Raw genomic sequence first — 19,360 nt, forward strand, 5'->3', positions numbered from 1 at the left:
TACCAAGATGGACTTTACCTTGGAAATGCCCAGGTATTTCCAAGGAACTGTGCGGTCTCCACTTGAAATGTTTCTAGAGACAGGAAGATCACTATTTACCAGGGCTGAGCTAGTACCATCTGAATATCAAAAAATGTCTTCCATGAAATGAACCCAAATCTTCCATTTATCTCTTCCCCATCATTCCTGGCCACCTAGAATACTGCCCTTCTGTCTATACAACAGCTGTTTGAAGTGGCTTGCTTCCCCATTCCAACCTTCTAAGCCAGGTATTACAGATGTGAATACTCCCTAGGTTGACAAGGATGCCCCTGTAGATCGCCTGCATTTAATCAACCCTAACTCTCCAGCTATTGTGTATGGGATGCCCCTCTCAGATGCCCTCCGCATCCTCTTCACCCTGCTTTGTTTCAAGGTGGCCCTGTGGTACCCCAACCAGGATAGGGTGGCAATTCTCTCACCTTCTTGTTCAGAAACTCTATATCAGAGGCACTTGAACCTAGTGGTTAATAACACGGGCCTTGAACCCAGACCAAGCCTGTGTTTAAGTTAGCCCCATTACTTCCTAGCTGTGTTGGCTTACACAGTTTGCTGAACCCCTCTGAGTCTTGGCTTCCTCCCTGGAAATGAGGATAACAGCAGTGGCTGCTTTATAGGATTGTTGTAGTGCCCACTGCCTGCCACATAGTGTTCTTATTTTCAACTGCATGTGTGTGGGTGTCAGGGAGAGGTGAGAATCAGAATCATTTGGGAAGTTTTCCAAATTTAGATATCGCTTATCTAAACTTACTCTCTCACAGCAGGATTGTACCCATTTGCAGAGTGACGGATGCGTTCATACATGTCTGGGTCGCATCAGCCACAAATATTCCACCCATGATCATCTAGCAAATTAGAATCTCTTGAGATGAGGTGCAAGTCAGGGGCTGCTCTATGTGAATGCAGTCTACAAAGACCTTTGTGTCTATGGAAGCCCAGGATCTGCCCTCTGAAGGTTCAGACAGTTTTCACTATTTGTGGAATACTCCCCCTACCCCACAACACACACACACACACACACACACACACACACCACAGTACTCCTGCCCCACCTATTATACTATACATATCTTTGCCATAATAACCCCAATTTAAACTGCTTCCCCTGGTTGGGGATGGCGGGGCCTGTAGTGGCATTAAATGTTTCTGAAGTGCCTCCTGTCGTGCTTGGCAAAGAACAGTGCTGGGCAGATGTAAGCTTGCCGCCCCTACCTAAGATGGAAGCTCCCAGGTGCAAGGGACCCTGACAGCTATTATCCCACATCTCCTCAGAATGCCTGGCACAAGGCTCTGGGCAGAGAGCTCTATCCTGGGTCCTGTTTGCCTGCCCATTATCAAGTTGGAGGTGGCCTTGTTCCCTGAACTACTGACCTGGATCGCTTTTTCAACTGAGGGCTTTGTGTACCTGGAACAGAAACTATAAAATACAAATGTGTTGCCCGGAAGGCAACACCTATTAAAAACGTTTTTAGGGCCCATTAGCTAGCTGGGGCCTGACCTAATGGGACCGGGGCCAGGGCAGTCTGCTGGGACTAACGTTCCGAGAAGGCAAGTGCGGAGGAGGGAGCCCAGGACCCCCTGAGTGGACACAGCGGACCAGAAGAGAGAGATCTGAAAAGAAGCCAGAGGGGAAGGGCTGCCAGAAGCCCGGGGGCGGGTCGCCCCGCTGTACTTCTCTCGAGGTCCCTTCACCCCTCCCCCACTCCTCTGCCTTCTCCCGTCCTCGACGAGGCGGTAGCGCGCCGGGCTGAGGTGGCTGCCTTTGAAGACTGCGGTTAGTGTGTGAGCTCGGCTCGCGGCCGGGGCTGAGCAAACAGGAAGCCGGCACATCCTGCGCAGGCCCGGGACGCGCGCTCGCGGCGCGGGCCGGGAAGGTTGGGCCAGCGGCTCCTCCCCGGCTGCTCCGCTCCGGCCGCCCGAGTCCCATGTGCCCCAAGCCCCGCAGCTGCGTGTCCCGCGCCTGGCGCCCCCGATCGCCGTCTCCTGTCCCCCAAGGCCCGCCGGGTCCCCCACACCGCGCAGCGCGGCTCGGCAGTTCCCGCGGCCCGGGGTCGGCCTGGGAAGGACTTTGGGGCTGGAAAGCACAGGCCCCGGGGAGGGTAGAGGAAGGGGTGCGAGCTGGCGGCGCTGGTCTTTTTGCGAGTCTACCGGGCAGGCTGAGTAGGACGGAGCCAAAGAAGTATGCTTTCAGCTTGGGGGGAAAGGACCTAGGCTCTCCTGAGCTCACCCCCCCACCGATGGATGGTGGGAGGACATAGGGCAGGCTGGAGAGTAGGGGGAAGAAGTCAAGAGAACATCTTGGGAACAACCTCGAATTTCACAAGTGGCCCGTAATGGAAAGCCTTAAAAGGTGCACATCTTTTCCCCCAGGGATTCCCCTTCTGGAAATGTATCCTAAGGAGAAAAAAATAAATAAATAAATTGTAGCTGTGAATATTTCCTTTAAGGATGTACGATGAAGCGTCAAAATATCAAGCCAAGGTAAATTCATCTGTAGAGGCCTGGTGAAATAATCGTGGTGCATTATGCCTGGGCTTCTCGGCGGCCATTACAAATCACCTCTAGCAGAAGGTGCATAGCGCCAGAAAATCTTGGTACTGTGGTCAGCTTGACAAGCAGATACCAATGCACTGTGTGAAGTGGGACTTGAACTTTTGAAAATTTAAAAACAACTTTATTCAGGTGTAATTGAACTACAATAAGTTGCACTTTTGAAAAGTATATGGTTTGTTGAGTTTTTACACTTGTATACAATGATGAACCATCTCCACGACCAAAAGTGTGATCCATCACCCCTCAAAGCATCCTTGGGTCCCTCCTGATCTCTCCCTTCCTTCCCCAACCCCCCAAACCACTAATCTGCTTTCTGTGCAAATTGTACTGCAGAGAGGGAGAGACCAGAAAGGGATATTTAAACTTTCTTCTTTTTGTTTATCCTTCTTTTCTAAATTGTATATGATACAAATGAGTTGCTTTTGTGATAAGATTGTCATTAACGTCATTAAAATGTCTGCCACCAAAGACCCACAAAGTGAACATTCTAAACTTAGCACACAGACGGTCGAGAAATGCCTGCCGAAAGGGACGTTTGCTGGTGGTGTGGACTGACTTGCAATTGCTTTTTTTTTTTTGTGATGATGACTGTGGTGGTGATAAATATAAGTGGTGATGGCCAAGGGATGTTGACTCTGGGTGTGACTGCTCTGGTGAGGATGGCTGGAGGTGTGCCGGTGGTGAGGGGGATGACAGCTGCAGGGTGATGATGACGGAGGGTACGTGGCTCTAGGAGTTACAGTTGTAGGGGTGAGGGCATCACTGGGCATGACTGGCTCTAGTGATAGTGTCTGGAAGGGTGGTAGCTAAGAGGATGATAGCTGCATGGGTGATAGTGGCAGTCGGGAGGCAGATACAAACAGATGACCCAGGTGTGTTGACGGCAGGGATGAGAGCCCAAAGGTGCTGGCTACAGGAAAGTGGTCATGGTGGTAGAGGTGATGGTCATATGGGGAAGAGTGTCATGGGGATGACTGGTTGTAATGTCTGTAAGGGTACAGTTGTGACAGTCACAGAGGCAGTGATGATGACTGTAGAGGTGATGGCTGGAGTTGTTCTAGCAATAATGGCTGTAGATGTGCTGACGGCAGTGGGGATGACTTCAGGGCTGATCTGTAAGATGATGGCTGTAGATAGGAATGATGACTCTAGGGTGATGGCAGAGCTAGTGATCGCAGTGATGATCTTGGTGATACAAGGTGACTGGGAGCATTGGCCCAACACCAGCAGAGAGATGGTCCCACCTGCAGTATCTGGATTCTGGTCAGTGAGATAAAAGGCTTGAGTAGGCTGTATAACATCAGGTTGATTGGCCAAAGGACTGGCAAGGATTGCCATGAGATGGCAGGGTAGGGACTTTTCTCTGCTTGTTCAACCCAAAAGCTGTCTGCATCAGAATCTCTGGAGACTGAAGCTGGGACTTCCTTCCTCCCCAGGGGCCAGCAGGGGCTGCGATTGCTGTAAGAGTAGGTCACGTGACGGGGCTTCCTGTATGCCGCTGCCGCCGGGTGTCCATGGCCCGCACCCCCAAGCTGCCAGTGCAGCAGTCAGAGTGGCAGCCACAGGCTCGGTCCATGCCGTGGCCCCTGGACGGTACTGGCGAGGCTGAGAAAGAGGCCTCCGCATCTCGACACCTAGGAGAGCAGGCACGGAGTATCACCAGGATAGAGGACCATGTTGCGCCGTAAGCCCTCCAACGCCAGCGAGAAAGAGCCTACTCAGAAGAAAAAGGTGAGGAGCATCTTTGGGAACTTGTTGCTTCCTTCCCTCTGCTCTCTCAGCTCATCCTCTCCAGAACTCACAGAAGTGGGAAGAGCCAAAGACCTTCTGTTGAGTCTGTAGGTGAGGGCCATTCTCCCAAGGGCATGGGACTAGTAACAGAAATCCAGGAGAGACGTCCCAAATTGTAGAGAAACAGAGTTATAGAATACACTCTTGGAAGCCTTGAGTTGTAGGATTCAACACTACCAGGGTAAGAGACTTAAAATTGGGGACTAGAATCCTAGACTAGAATTTAAGAATTACAGAATACAATTCTCAAGTTGAACCTAAGACTGTATTTAGTCTCTCCCCTACAACGGTCCCTCGCGAGCCTGCGTCTCAGGAGCCATCTCACTCACAAGGCTCCACTGGGCTGCCCGGCCAGGAGCCATGATGCTCACAGAGCCCCTGCCCTTTGGCCCTAGCCTGAGCTTGGCCATCTTCATTCAGCTTTGTTGTAGCTCCCAGGGGCCCACAGGAGAGGGGGCCACCTGAAGATGCAGCCCTGATTTCCAGATTCAGGGAAAGGGCCTCCAAACCCGCAGTGGGTTGCAGGGGGCATGCAGGTTCTTCCCAGCTGGGGAGAAATTATTTGTGAAGAATGAGAAATGAAGCTGCTGAGATGAGGCGTGGGAGTGAGGGCTGAGGGGGAAAAATTCTGTGGGTGGGGGGCAGGCATATTTTAAAGGCCAGGAAGAAAAGCATCTGCTCATCTTCCTGGAGTTTTGAGGCCAGCCTAGAAGATTCCTTGAAGGCTCTGCCACATTTAGGTTTCTCTAGTTGAATTTGAGGATTTCTACACTTCAGTCTTGGACTCAATTGTCAGATTCTCCCCAACCATCAGCAGGTACATCCACACACCCAGCAGGATCCTAGGACCATCCCAACTAGGCCTGAAGCAGATCGGAGAGGCCAGGCATAGCCACAGGCCAAGGTCCGGGGCCTCCAGGTCTCCATGGTGCCCTGCTGCTTTCCCCTGGAGCCTAGCCCAGGTGCTCCGTGGGGGAGCCCCTTTGTCAGAGGAGCGGCTCCCAGGCAGAGACCAAACCAGCTGAGAAGCCGAGCCTCGGGGCACTGGGGTGTATATCCTGCTCCCCCTCAAGTCCTGGGGTGGCTGCCACTTCCGGCTGTATTCTCCCCCACCCCAGCCGCTTCGCTGAGGTTGCAGTGGAGGTGGGCGGGTGGGAAAGAGATTCACCACTCTTCACACAGGCTCTGTCACCCCTGTCCAAGCACCACACAGCGCCAGCCGCCAGCCCCGGCGGACTAACCTGGCAGACTTGCCATTGGCTGGCCCTCCTCAGCGAGTGGGTCCACTTCCCCTTGCTCTTCGGCTGATGGGGGTGGGAAACGGAGACCGCCCAAGACACTACTGGGCCTCAAGCCACAGGGGAGCTGAGCGGAGAAAAGAGTCTGAGAAAGAGCTGACACTTCACACAAGCAGCCTGTGCCGCCTCAGGTGGAGGGGCCTGAAGGCTCACAAGAGCCAGAAGTCCCATTTTCTCTCTGCACTTCCATCATCCAGATTCTGGGTTTGGTGGATTCCTGGGATTCCCCACAGGCCTCTCCCAGGAGAGTCCAGGCTGTTGCAGCCCTCTGAGGGCCATGTCCTCTAGGGCAACATCGGCCTGGCAAACCCTGTCTCAGCCCATCAGAGCCTGGGCCAGCCCCCAGAGCCACTCTCCCAGCCGCATCCCCTGGAAGCACTCTTAGACAAACCAGCTTTCCAGAAGGCGGACACAGCAGCTTCCCCAGGCCAGGAGGCAGCGGCACAGCTCCAGCTCTGTGACTTGGGCACGTCCCTGCCCCTCAGAGGCCAAGGCAACATGGTGGAGGGAATAGTACAAAGGCTAGTGTGGAGTGAGTGGAGGATGTGCTGGGGACCTTGACAAAGAGGGATAGGTCCTGACCTGCCCACCTCAGGAGGTTGTATGGATCACTTGCAACAGTACATGCCAGTGCACTATCACATGTGTGCCTGTGCACATGAAGGGGTGCACGCTGAAGCCGTGGGTGGGGGCAGAGAGCCCACTGCCAAAAACAAGCCACGGCCCCAGCCCTGAAGTGGAGAAAATAAGACCTTGTAGCTCACCAGATGTCGGGTGCTATGCTCTGCACTCATCTCTTAGCTCATTGGCTCTTCACAACAGCCTTGTGAGGTGGGGGCCAGTGTTGTTTTTACTTTACGGCCAAGGCGCAGAGAGGTGAAGTGATTTACTCAAGGACACACAGCTAGGAAGCTGCCAAGCAGGGAGTGAAGCCAAGATCTGTCAGTGTCCAGAGTCTTAACCCCTTCTCCCTCTACTCTCATCTCTCTACTGACCTCAAAAACACTGGAGAAGTCTGATGAGCATAAAAGACTCAGCCTATCAGCAGAAGGGCTCTGCATGGCAGGCCCAGATGGCTATGGACTGAGTGACCTTCCAAGGAGCCCCAAGAAGAGTCAGGAACAAGCCTTCCAGGGTGGTGGGGTCAGGATGTGTGTGTCATGAAGGACTGAGGAGATGCCCAGGTTGAAGGGGGAGGGAGGTTGGGGGAGGCAATACCCCTGGGCTGCCTTTTGGAGACTCTTGCCTCCATCAAAGCATCTCTTTGCACTCTCTCTGATCTGCTGGAATATAGGCAGTAGACAGGAGTTTGTCCTAGGACCTGCCTCCCCTAAGGATAGTCCTACCCCATCGCACACCTACTCTTCACTACATCCCAGACCTGCCACCAGGGAAAATGGAGAGGACTCAAGGCTCCTATCTGAGGGGTCACTTGTCCACTCCTTCCAGTCTCTCCCTGCTCCTCTCTTCTGCAATCTTGGCACATTACTTTTGTTGGCTCCCTTCCTACAGCACACCTTGGTATGCCACTCCCTACCCCTGCCACTAGCAAGCGCTTCATATTTTCCATGGCTCCTCATTGCTCACAGGCTAACACCATGGCTGGCAAGGGCCTTCCGTGGCCTTTTCTGCTCCACCATTCACCCCAAACACTGGTATACTCACCATTCCATCATCATTCTTGATCAAACCCTTCCCAGCTTCACCTGGAGCAATCCTGGATCCCCAGGACAGCCTAGCTCAAAGGTGCCTCCTCCTCCACGAAGCCCTCTAGAGCCCTTCTCCCTCCATGCTCCCACCTGCTCTCCTGGTAGCTTCTTCCAAATCCCACCTGCAGTCACCATTACCCTTAATCCACTTCTGTATGAGGAGGTGACTTCGTGAGCTCTGAGCACAGTAACAAGCAGAAGCTTCCAGAATCTCAGACATGGGCTTGACGCTGGCCTCCACCTACTGTGTCACTCCATCTAGGATGCTTCATTTCTCCCAGTTTCAGTGTCCCTAGCTGGAAAGAGTGGGTGTAAGACGGGGCTGCAGGGAGGCTGAAGTGAGTGGACACACACACAGTGCTTGGCAAGGCACGGGGCACAGGGGAGGTACTCGACCTCTCATTACTGGATTCCCACACATGCACAGGCCAGCGTCCAGAGCCCAGAGGGTGCTCAGTATGCGACCGGTACGCTGAAGGAGCAGAGAGCATAGCAACAGAGACACCTGGGATGGGGCTGGAGAGACGCTGGAAAGCCGCACTTGCTTAGAAAGCAGGGAAGATGCCAGGCCCAGCAGGGTGAGCCTCTGAGGGGGCGATGGGGGAAGCTTCTTGCAGGGGGGCAGTGCCTTTAAAACTAGATTTGAAAATCCTTTTTATTGAAGTATAATATCCATACAAAGAAGCATGTACATCATAAACGTAACACTCGACGGATTTCTGTAAAGTGAGCATCCCCATGTAGGCAGCCCCTGGATCACACAGAACACTTCCAACACTCCAGAAGTTTCCCTCATGCCCCTGCCAGTCACTGCATGCCCTCTTTCCCCCAAAGGTAACCAACCACTCTCCTGACTTCCAACTGCATGGATTAGTTTTTTTTTTTTTTTTGCATGGATTAGTTTTGAACTTTTTGTACAGGGAACCATATAGTATACCCTGGTGGCAGGTCTCTTCTGCCCAACAGTGTAGCTGTGAGCACCATATTGCTGGGGAGAGTTGCACGAAGTTCATTGCCGTGTGCTATCCCCTCGTGTGACTCTGCCACAGTTCACAGGTCCTCTCTACAGCTGATGAGTGTTTGAGTTGTTTCCAGTTAAACTGGGTTCTGAAGGATGGGAGAAGCTATGGTTGATTGTAGGGAAGGCGAGGGATAGGAGCTGTGAGGGGTTGCCATGTCCCATGCTCACCCTTCTCTGCCTCACAACAACCCAGTGAGATGGGTGCTATGCTCTTCATTTCACCCATGAGGAAACAGAAGCCCAGAGAAATTGAGAAATTCACCCAGCTTTACACAGCTGCTCCATGGCAGAAGCAAGATGTGAACTCTTGCCAGCTGACACCAAATAAAGAGACTGAGGTTTGGGGAAGATAAACTTACCGAAGGTCACACTCAGCAACGTGTGACGCCCAAACAGTAGTTCTTTCCGAGAGGCCCGCATACTCCCCTTAGACATGAAAATGGGGCTTACAGTATATGGTACCACCTCCAGCCTAGGACCCCCAGGAAGGCCTCACCCTAAAGGGAGGCCAGGCAGAAAATCCAAAAGGGCTCAAGGATTTCCACTCATACCTGGACATATGAGTCACTTCAGACTCACTGAAAGGCATTCAGGATATTTGGGGTGCTCCTGAGTTTAGAGGTGGGCCGGGCAAAAGACCCTTATACTTAGTCCCCCAAAGAATTTTTCTAGTCCTTTCTGTGTACCCAGGCCAGGGTTGAGGAGCAGCCGGCCAGGCCCACGTTCCAGCGCCGTCCCCATGGGCCTTTTAGATTGTTTTCTCCCATTTTGAGCTAAAGCTGGGACAGAGGTCCCAGGAGCCAAAAAGCTGCCCTCCCAGCCACCCCCAAACCCCCGCCCCCCCAGCCACCCCCAAACCCCGACGACAGCAGATTAATGACAGGAAAAGGAAAGAACTGCAATTAGAGGGCAGCCTAGCGGTCAGTTTACTCTTCCTCAACAAAGCCCACTTCCGGCCCCACGCCTTCCCTGCTGCGGGCTTTCCAGGCTCACTGGTCCCTGGGGCTTCAGGGGCGACTCTCAGCCTCCTGGTCTGCAGACCAGACTCGGGCCTGATGAAGGGAAAGCCACAATAGGCCTGATCAGCCTAAATATAGGCGCCCAGCCTACCCTCCTTGGGCCCGGGCCAGCCTGGTGCCCACCCTCTCTCTGTTCCCTCGTTTCCAGGCAATAAGAGGAGGAAGTTATCCAGGCAGCTGCATCCTAGCTATACAAGAGGGGGGAAATGAATGGAAGGTGGAAGAGAGAAGGGGAGAACGAGGGAGAAAAAGAGGAAAAAATAGTGGGTAGGGAAAACCAGGGAAGGAGGATGGAGGAGATGCATAGGAATAGGAGCAGTCACCCCACCACCATGCCCTGTACCACTCAGGTCCCTTTCCCAGCTCCCCCGCATCACATGTAAGGGGCTTTCTTCCTAAGGATGCAGGCGCCTCACCCAGGAGGCCTTCATGGTGGTGGTATCTGCTTGACCTGGCTGCTGACCTGGTTTCTGGTCCTCTAGCTTGCTGTGACCTCTCGGAAGGTGTGGTCGCTGCCCCTGATTACTGACTTGCTCTTGGTCAAGACCAAGGGAACTGAAGTGTTCCACTGTAGTCCCTGGGAGCGGGGGACCAATTATGTGTATGGGGGTGTATGTGATACTGCCCCTGCCCTGGGGGATTGTCATTGGACCCCCCTTTCGTAGGAAAGAGGATGTGAAACTTTCAACTTTGTGCAGGTTTGGGGCTTCGGTTCCTCAAGGCCTTATCTCTGGTGTCTGCAGCCGACCCCACTCTATCTGTCTGGCCATCTGTGAACCCTGGTTCCTGTGTGCACCTCTGGTCTTGACTTGATTCGGGTTCAGCCTCCCCTTCTTGTGTCTCAAGTCAGCTCTCCTTACCTGGCCCCACTTTCTCCTATCTCGCCATGTGCATGCATGTGCAGTTAAGAAAGCTCATTTCCTGAAAACAGGCTTATCAGTGCTGTCGACTGAAAAAAAATGCATAACCTAAAAGCTGAGAATTATGGTTTATTGAGTGGACTTTCTGAGGACTTGGGGGAGTGGGGGATGGGGGATGGGGGAAGCCTCTCAGATAGCTCCGAGGGACTGCTCCCAAGAGGTAAGGGAGGAGCCAGAATACAAAGGAGTTTTGTAACAAAGACCAGGTAGTCAGAATATCAAAAGATTACTGTTAAAGAAAACTAGACAACCCAAGTAAATAAATTTAGCCCTTCTCTGTGTTATGAGAAGATGCAAGAGTCTGCGCTTATTGAAGTTATTCCTTTGCTTTGCAAAGATAAGGGCCAGTATTGTGTTCTTTCCCATCCTGTGTCCCCTCAGGGAGCATCATCAGTGGTGGCTGAAGTGGCTAAGAGCCGGGCAGCTGGCAGCCAGTCTGCATCCTGGTGCCTCCAGGCTCACCGTGGGGTGACTGATGGTTGGATGGCCACGGCATCCTTTGTTTGCTGATACAGCGGAGATGGGCAACAGTTTTCATCCACAGCACAAACAATAGGTTGAGCCATGGACAGAGGAGCCTGGTGGGCTACAGTCCATAGGAGTCCCATGGGGGTCACAGTGAATCGGACAGGACTTAGTGACTAAACAACAACAAATCTGAACACTGGCAAGTGCGTAGAGTAGCCAGCTCATTAGCAGCTGAGATTAAAAGCAGAGATGAAGCCAGAAACTGGCAGCGTTCTTTTATTATGTTAGAACCAATCAGTGATGTCCCAAACCTTTTCTCATTCAGTCTGTACCATGGCTTTCCAGAACGCATAATGCCAGTCTTACTGGCCCTTGGATGGGACACCAATGTCACGGCCCTCTCTCTTCTTGGGATATCGATGTGTCAGGCTGAGGGCCCCAGTGTGTTTCCCACGATCAGTCACAGGAAACCAGGCCTGGGGAAGAGAGAGCCTGGAGGCCGGGCTGTGGGGTTTTGGAGGGTTTGCTTTACTGTATGAAGAGGTGACGCTGTTGCACATGAGGTAGGTCTCCAGTAGTAGACACGCATTTCCTCAGACACATTTAATCTTTTACTACAGGGTTCTGGGGACCAGAATTAAGGTGCTGGTGGAACAGTGGGCTCAGCCTGTGGCCTGACTGGGTTGAGGCTCCTGAGGTGAGGAGCCTGCTTAAGGGGACCGCTCGCTGCTGAAGAGCAGGATGAAGACTTGCAGCGTCACCTCTGAGCTCTGGGCCCAGCCCTGGGTTAAACGCGCTGTGTTGGGAGCAAGAACAGCTCTGTGCTCCTTACTGACCACAATTGTAATGCAACACAATTTAACTCCTGGTAACACTTCTGCTTCTCCCAGCTCTCCCTTCAGCGCTCCAGCAGCTTCAAAGATTTTGCCAAATCCAAACCCAGCTCCCCTGTGGTGAGCGAGAAGGAATTTAATCTGGATGATAATGTGAGTTCCAGAGCCTCCTTGGGGGATCTGGCTGCGGGCCCTGGATTGGGGAGTGGAGGGGAGGGAGGGAGGGAGGGAGGGGAAAGAGGATTTTAGGATTGTGGAGGCAAAGCCTTTTTAAATACTTTGGGCCTACCTCTGCACCCACCAAAATTCTAGGCCCTAAAGCTTCACCTGCATTCTTTTCGTTTGCAAATTGCTAATTTAAATATGAATGAATAGGGCCAAGAATAGGTCTGGGGCTAAAATGAGGATAGGGACCTCTCCTTCCACCCCTCCGGGGTTTACCTGGACCCCAAGGCCTCCTTCTGCTCCCAAGTCCTGGACCCAGACATGGCCACCTAGGTTCCCGAATCTCCAAATTTCTTGTCACAGATTCCAGAAGATGAGTCAGGTGTGCCGACCCCAGAGGATGCCGAGAAGAGTGGCAAGAAGCTGGGGAAGAAGTGGAGAGCGGTGATTTCCCGAACCATGAACAGGAAGACGGGCAAGAAGATGGTGAAGGCCCTGTCAGAGGAGATGGTGAGGCCTGGGACCCAGGGAGTCCGCGGGTTGGGGCGGGTGCCACAAGGAAAAGCAGCGGTCTAGTGGGGGGTGAGCATGGCCGTCAGGAGAGCCACTGCCTGGGCACACTGCCTGGCTCCATACAAGCACGAAGGTCACCATGGGAAGGGAGTTCCCCCAGCCAAGCACGTGGCAGGCAGGCACGGTCCTGAGGGAGCAGGAGTGGGGTCTGAGGAGGGATGAAGGTCTGGGAAACAAGCTTCCTTGGGAGACTGACCTGAGGAGATGAGATAGCCTGGGGCATGTTCATTCACCATGAAGTTTTACTTGAAAAGAGCCACTGAGATTGGAAAGGCTTGATTCAAAGATGCCCGAAGAAAGAAAATCAAGAAGGCTGGCTGTGGGGACGGGGTTTGGGGTAGAATACATACATGTATAGCTGAGTCCCTTCGCTGTCCACCTGAAACGATCACAACATTGTTAACTGGCTATATTCCAATACAAAATAAAAAGTTTTGTTTTTTTTTTAAAAAAAGGCTGGCCTTGGCCCAGGGAGGGAGGGCAAGACAGACAGCTGTGGGGCAGGCACATCCAAGTAGCTGAAGTCACACCGGGCGTCTGGTTTGCTCCTGGCTCTCAGAGGAGGCACCCTGGCAGCAGTGTGCTGGAGTTAGCTCCCGCTAGCAGACTCCTGCCAGCTCAAGACAGCAGTTGCTCAAATCTTCAGTAATTTCATGAGCCAGGTGTGAGATACAAGCATTATTGAAAATTAATTTATACCAACTTAGAATTAAATCAATTATTTTAAGAAGAAAAAGAGTAAAGTCAGTCTTCAAAATTCACTTCCTAACTCTTGTCCCGCCTTTCACTGTGCTCTGTGCCCTTGTCCCAGTGGCTGGGGGGTGCAAATAGCCAATGCTGCCACTCATGCTGGCTTCCCTGGCGGCGCAGTGGTAAAGATTCTGCCTGCCAATGCAGGAGCCATAGGAGATGCGGGTTCGATCCCTGGGTCAGGAAGAACCCCTGGAGAAGGGCATGGCAACCCACTCCAGTATTCCTGCCTTGGCTATCCCATGGACACAGGAGCCTGGTGGGCTAGAGTCCATGGGGTCACAAAGAGTTTCACACGACTGTGAACGCGTGCACACTGCTCATTTAGGTAGTAGATCTGTTGGTCACTATGGGAAGTATTTACAACACAGAAACTGGCAGCCCCTACAACTCAGGGCTTTTATTCCCATTCAGTCAACTAGTGAAAGAGTTACAACTGCACTGAGGGCTGGGGAGGCCCAGCAGCTGTGGAGTCAGGCTGACGGGGCTGTGAGTTCCTGCATGGCCTTGGGAACATTCCTCCGTGACTTCTCACCTGTCACCTTGGGGGGATCAAGCACCCGTCCTTGAATAAGGATGAACTAAAATCCTCTGTGTCGCACATAGGAACATAGTTAAAAGTAGTGAGTCTCTTCAGCACTGTGACCTGCCTGGCTATGCACTACTAACACCTCTGGGTTCAGACTCCAGCAGCAAGACTTTTTGTGTGTGTACAAGGGCACTTCAGGCTGACACAGCACGTTCACATGGTACCAAGGGAGCCTCATTCCATGGGCAGGGCAAGCACTCTCAGTCCCACTTCACAGAAGAGGAAACTAGGGCCCAGAGGGTGCCCTGCAGCCTTGCAAGAGGCACGGCTGGGGTGGCAGCCAGGCCCCAGCTCTCCCGGGAGCCCCGGCTCACTTCCTCTGCACCCGAGGCGGCCCTATGGGCACCTCAACCGAGGCTACTCAGGGCTTCCTGCTTCTCCTCCCCTCCAGGGAGATACTCTGGAGGAGGGCTCAGCGTCCCCAACGTCTCCAGACTGCAGCCTGGACAGCCCCGGCCCTGAGAAGATGGCGCTGGCTTTTTCTGAGCAGGAGGAGCAGGAGCTCCCAGCTCTCAGCCGCCAGACATCCACAGGTGAGTGTGGGAGGTGGGGGCACACTTGCTGACCCTGGAGGAAAGGACAGGGTGAACACCATACAGGTGACTGTCTGAGAGGGTTGGTAAAAGAAATGAATCTTTCCTGTTAATCTGCTGGGACCTTTCCCAGTCTCTTGAAATTAAATCTTCCTAACAATCTCATGGGGTGGTAATATTATTATCCCCACTTCGTTGATGTGAAAACTGAGGCTCAGGCAAGTTAAGTGACTTGCCCAAGGTGACCCCGTCTTGAATTTAATTCTGCCCTCCAGGAGCCTCCACTGGCTGGAAGAACCTCATTGCTCTCTTGGTCTAGGCCTCCTCCATCTTCCAAGGGGAGCTAGAGGCTATGGGCTCCCTGGGCCTCTGACATCCAAGGCTGGGGGTCAGGGTATTGGCTCTCCTGCTGTGAAGACTCCACCTCCTGGACACAAGCCCTTGGTTTGCTGGGCCCGGGGCTCCACTTGGCATCTTCTAGATGTCCCTGGGGCTGGACAGGAGCTTTCAGCAGCCCTGCCTGAATGAGGTTCTGCAGGCTGTGGGCTGCAGACCTACAGAGGCACTGCCTTTCTCACCCTTATGATTAGTTCCAAGTTCTCTGATGTTTCTCTTGCTCCAAAGACACTTCCTTACCCCCACTAAAAGTCACTTCCACCCTTCATCCTGCCCTTCTCAGAAAGAATCTGAGTTTCCATGTGATGTAGCTAGACACCGAGTCTTATTAAGTAATATTGATGCACGGTGTGGCTTCTTGGTGGAAGGTGACTTCCAGGAGCCCTGGAGTGGGAGTCAGGAAGCCTGGAGTCTAACAGACCCAGGGCTGCCAATTATAAGGTGAGACGCTTTGGGCAGTTCACTTAGCCTGACTGGTCTCAGTTTCCTCATCTGCTCATTGGGGGTGTTGGCCCAGTTGTTTTCTAGAGACCCTCCCAATTTGCCTAGTCTTTGATCCTCTTATGGTCAACTATTTTCATGCCTGGGGCCCCTGAAGCTGTGCTCATCAGGGTGGCGGAGAGGTTGGTTCAGAATCACTTCTGCAGTGTGAGACTTCTTGGAGCTCAGTTTTCTTCCCTTGGGATTTCTAGCCAGACCCCCTGGAAGGTACCAGCTGGGCACTGCCCCAGCTGTCCTGGGGACAAAGATGACCTTCCTCCCCACCCCATTTCCTGCAGGCAGTGAACTCTGCAGCCCCAGCCCAGGTTCTGGAAACCTTGGGGAGGAATCGACTGCACCACAGTACACGGGCCCCTTCTGTGGCCGGGCACGAGTCCACACCGACTTCACTCCCAGCCCCTATGACCGTGACTCACTGAAGCTGCAGGTAAGGTTAGCATTCAGGCCTCTGTTGAGCCTGGCAGGTTGTACCCATACAGGAGGCTGCACTGAGCCAGGGTAAGGTGGTGTCAGCAAGAGGCCAAGGGGCCCTCTCATCCTCCGTCCGTTCTACTCTCCTCTCCTCCCACAGAAAGGAGACGTGATCCAGATCGTTGAAAAGCCACCCGTGGGCACATGGCTGGGCCTGCTCAACGGCAGGCTGGGCTCTTTCAAGTTCATCTACGTGGATGTGCTGCCCGAGGAGGCTGTGGGGCCTGCGCGCCCCAGCCGCCGACAGAGCAAGGGCAAGAGGCCCAAGACCAAGACTCTGCATGAGTTGCTGGAGCGCATCGGCCTTGAGGTTTGAGTGGGGGCCCTGCCCGTATGTCTAGGAGCAAGGGATGGAGGCCAGAGCAAGTCAGTTCCGGGCGGAGAGATGGATCTTCAGTGGGGGTGGCTGGTAAGTGGCCTGCTTCTGCCCACAGGAGCACACATCCACTCTGCTGCTCAACGGCTACCAGACACTGGAGGACTTCAAAGAGCTACGGGAAACACACCTCAATGAGCTAAACATCATGGACCCGCAGCATCGGGCCAAGCTGCTCACGGCCGCCGAGCTGCTGCTGGACTATGACAGTGAGTGGGCTTAGGAGTGGAGGGTGGGAAGGGTGGGGTGGGGAGGCCTGCCCCAGTCCTGCCCTGGTGCCCCTCCGCAGTGGGCAGGTGCTTTCTACGCTTGAATTCCCATCTCTGGGCAGAGCTTGTGAGCAGAAGGGGTTTTAGGAGAGTTTTCTCGACCTCTACAACATCCTGTGAGATCAAAGGGGGCCAGAGGAGGTGAGGCACAGACTCCAGGCCTCAGTGTTGGGTAATGATGAGGCCAGGATGCAAGAGCAGGCTTCCTGGCTACTAGCTCAGTGCTGAAGACGTTTGCACTCCTGGACAGGAGAGCTGGCCTGGACAGCACTTGGGGCAGGGGGAGGGTGGTGGTGGGCCCCCAGAGGGAGAGACAGCCTCCAGTGGGCTTCCCAGGGTCCCTCCACCCAAAAGGAGCCCCTGAGATTTCTGAAGCCCCCTCACCGCTAAAGCCTGAGCCCCCCCAATTCCTCTTCCTCCCTGGCCTCTGGCAGCTGGCAGTGAGGAGGCGGAAGAGGGCACAGAGAGTGGCCAGGAGCCAGCGGTGAGCACAGTGGCAGAGCCCAAGGTGGACATCCCACGCGACTCTGGCTGCTTCGAGGGCTCTGAGAGCGGGCGTGATGAGGCAGAGCTGGCGGGCACCGAGGAGCAACTGCATGGCCTCTCCCTGTCTGGGGCCCCTTGAGGCCAGAGAGGGGATGGACCCGGCCTCCGGTGGTGGCCCTAGGCTGGAGGACTGGCACTGATCCTGGCCCTGATACCCCAAGGGCCCCTAGGGCAGCAGAGGCCGGCCAGGCCTTACAGATGCAACTGGAGTGCATGACAGGCCACACAAGCCCGGTCGCCTCCCTCCACCAGCTACTGACAACACAGCTCTTCCAGCTGCGGCCAAGGCAAGGGGGGTACCAAGAGGCCACCAAGGCCTCCAAACCCTCCTTGCCTCGACACCATCTTCCTTTGTCGTGATGATCCTGAAAAGGGGGCCAAGTCAGTGGTTCAGGTCCAATCTCAACACCCTGGGAAAGGTGACCATTGCAAAGGACTCTAACTGATCACAGATGAATCCAGATTCTCAAAGGTTTGAAGAAAGCCACATGTATCTTTCCTACTTTCCTTCACCGTAATTTTCTTACAGGTTTAGCCACTAAATCATTGTGCCCCTTCAACCGAGTGCTTTCTTCAGTCTCAGTCTAGGACGGGTCAGGATAAGAATGTATAGTTTCTGAGGGCCTTGCTAACTCTGACATTCTGTGATGGTTAAATGTCTGTTGTCCTGTTACTATGGCCCCGGACACCAGTGGGGTTTACTGAGGGTGCTAGAGGGGCTTTGGGCTCCCAAATGAAATGGCTCCTGCTCCTCCATTCCATACCTTCTCATATAACTGAAGCCAAGTTGCAACTGCCCCAGCTTAAGTCAATGCCCACACCTCAATAAGCACCTTCTGAGCCCCTCAAATGACACTTCCCCAAGGCTGAGCCAGACCTGGCTTCCAAGGACGGACTGGCCCCTCAGAGGTCCAGGCCCAGACCTGGCCTCTCACGTGGGTCCTTAAAAGCAAAGAAAGTGCAAAGCTTAACATTGTGGGGTCTGCTACTCCATCTTTACTCTGCTAAGGTTTTGATGGACCTTGAGCTCCAGAAGGGAGAGAGTGTTGGTAGGGGGCCTCCCTTGACCCCAGTACCAAGTTTGTGCCCAGAATTCCCAGAGTAACTCTTTCCCAGGGCCCAACTGGCCTGAGGGCAAACAGTGCCCACCATGTCTTGGACTGCTTGCTTCGCAGACACACTTGGACTCAGAACCAGAAACTCTGGTAGAAGCCATCTTGGGGGGGGGATAGTTTCAGTGTAAATATGAGGGAGGTGGGGGGGGTGCTTCCAAGGTGGCTCAGTGGTAAAGAATCTGCCTACCAATGCAGGAGACACGGGTTTGGTCCCCGGGTTGGGAAGATCCCCTGGAGAAGGAAATGGCAACGCACTCCAGTATTCTTGCATGCAGAATCCTTTGGACAAAGGAGCTTGGCGCGCTGCAGTCCATGGGGTCACATGACTAAGCATGTGTGCATGAGGGTGGAGGGTGACAGGTTGGTAGTAATAAACTGGTAGAACTAAATTACTGTCTCCTGCTGTCTTTCCTATGGAGGAGGCGGGGAGGTAAGGGGCAGGGTGTGGGGGGATGGAACAGATCAGTCTCCTTCAAAGCTGGACTCAGCAGAATTTCCTTCACTGTCAGGGCCATCTGTCCCTTACCCAAAAGATGCTCATGCCCTTGATCCCGCTGATGGCTGACCAACCCTCCTCAGAGCCCAGGCTCCTGTGGCCACCAGCCTTGCTCGGGTCTGAGGGTGGGAAGCAATAGCTCTCTCCTTCTTAGAACTATTCATTCCCCACCCCCAGTGACTGAGGAGCCTGTCCTGGGGGCTGTCCAGGGTCCAAGAGGGGGAGACTTGAAGTCAGCATGGCCTTTTCTCCAAGGTCACCTCTTCTCGGGTCCCACCATGTACCCACTGAAGCTCCACTGTCTCCTGGGAGGTGAACTGGAGACTAGGACCCTTGGCTTTGTTTCTCCAACATGAACTGCTTCAGGGACGGCAAACTGGAATGTGAGCTCCCACCAGCGTGAGGATGAGGCCACTCTGCTTCCATGCTTTGTTCCCAGCCACAATCATCCACTACTGTGAGTGGCTGGGCAGCCCAAATGGCCTCACCGCCCAAGGGGTACTGAATAGTTCCAATCACTTCAAAAGCACTAACACGGGCTTTGCATGCATCCTCATGCTATCCCCCCACTCTGAGGGGATATCTTCCATCATCTTCCCAATTTACAGAGGAAACAGGTTGAGTGGGAAACCCAACAAGCTTTCAAAGCCTCGCCAGCCCTCCAGAGGGCAGTCTATCCCTCTGTGATGTGCCTCTGACATCCTTTGACCCAGCCATTCCCTTCCTAGGATTCCATCTGTACAAAGAGCCACATGAGTGCACACAGATATATGAACAAAGATATTCAGGCTAGCTTCACGTAAAAAATTGGAAACAATGCAAATGGGGAATTAGTTAGATACATTATGGTTCATTCATACATCATTAAACACAATGTTGTAGAAAAATATGTAATGACACAGGAAAAATCTTTGTGATTTTTTATTGTT

The 19,360-nt window shown here is 53.5% G+C and overlaps 1 protein-coding gene across 2 annotated transcripts; it reads left to right on the forward strand.

Moving 5' to 3' along the window:
• Positions 1 to 3,220: 3,220 nt before the first annotated feature.
• Positions 3,221 to 18,324, forward strand: SASH3 (SAM and SH3 domain containing 3). Of its 2 annotated transcripts, none has more exons than XM_070292096.1 (9): positions 3,221 to 3,311; positions 4,029 to 4,323; positions 11,709 to 11,804; positions 12,180 to 12,326; positions 14,120 to 14,261; positions 15,437 to 15,585; positions 15,730 to 15,939; positions 16,064 to 16,214; positions 16,709 to 18,324. In XM_070292096.1, the coding sequence occupies exons 2-9, from the start codon at positions 4,267 to 4,269 to the stop codon at positions 16,897 to 16,899; spliced, it is 1,143 nt and encodes a 380-aa protein (XP_070148197.1). In that variant the 5' UTR covers positions 3,221 to 3,311; positions 4,029 to 4,266; the 3' UTR covers positions 16,900 to 18,324. The 2 variants fall into 2 exon arrangements, with proteins under 2 accessions (XP_070148197.1, XP_070148198.1); XM_070292097.1 differs by having other exon boundaries at positions 3,224 to 3,245.
• The last annotated feature ends 1,036 nt before the right edge of the window (positions 18,325 to 19,360 follow it).

The sequence above is a fragment of the Ovis canadensis genome, chromosome X (assembly GCF_042477335.2).
Source record: "Ovis canadensis isolate MfBH-ARS-UI-01 breed Bighorn chromosome X, ARS-UI_OviCan_v2, whole genome shotgun sequence".
Taxonomy (NCBI): domain Eukaryota; kingdom Metazoa; phylum Chordata; class Mammalia; order Artiodactyla; family Bovidae; genus Ovis; species Ovis canadensis.

Excerpts from the sequence above, each read along its gene's own strand:
- SASH3 (XM_070292096.1), top strand. The coding sequence starts at position 4,267 with ATGTTGCGCCGTAAGCCCTCCAACGCCAGCGAGAAAGAGCCTACTCAG. Across the intron at positions 4,324-11,708 it reads AGCCTACTCAGAAGAAAAAG|CTCTCCCTTCAGCGCTCCAG; the intron begins GTGAGGAGCATC and ends TGCTTCTCCCAG. Across the intron at positions 15,940-16,063 it reads TGGAGCGCATCGGCCTTGAG|GAGCACACATCCACTCTGCT; the intron begins GTTTGAGTGGGG and ends TTCTGCCCACAG.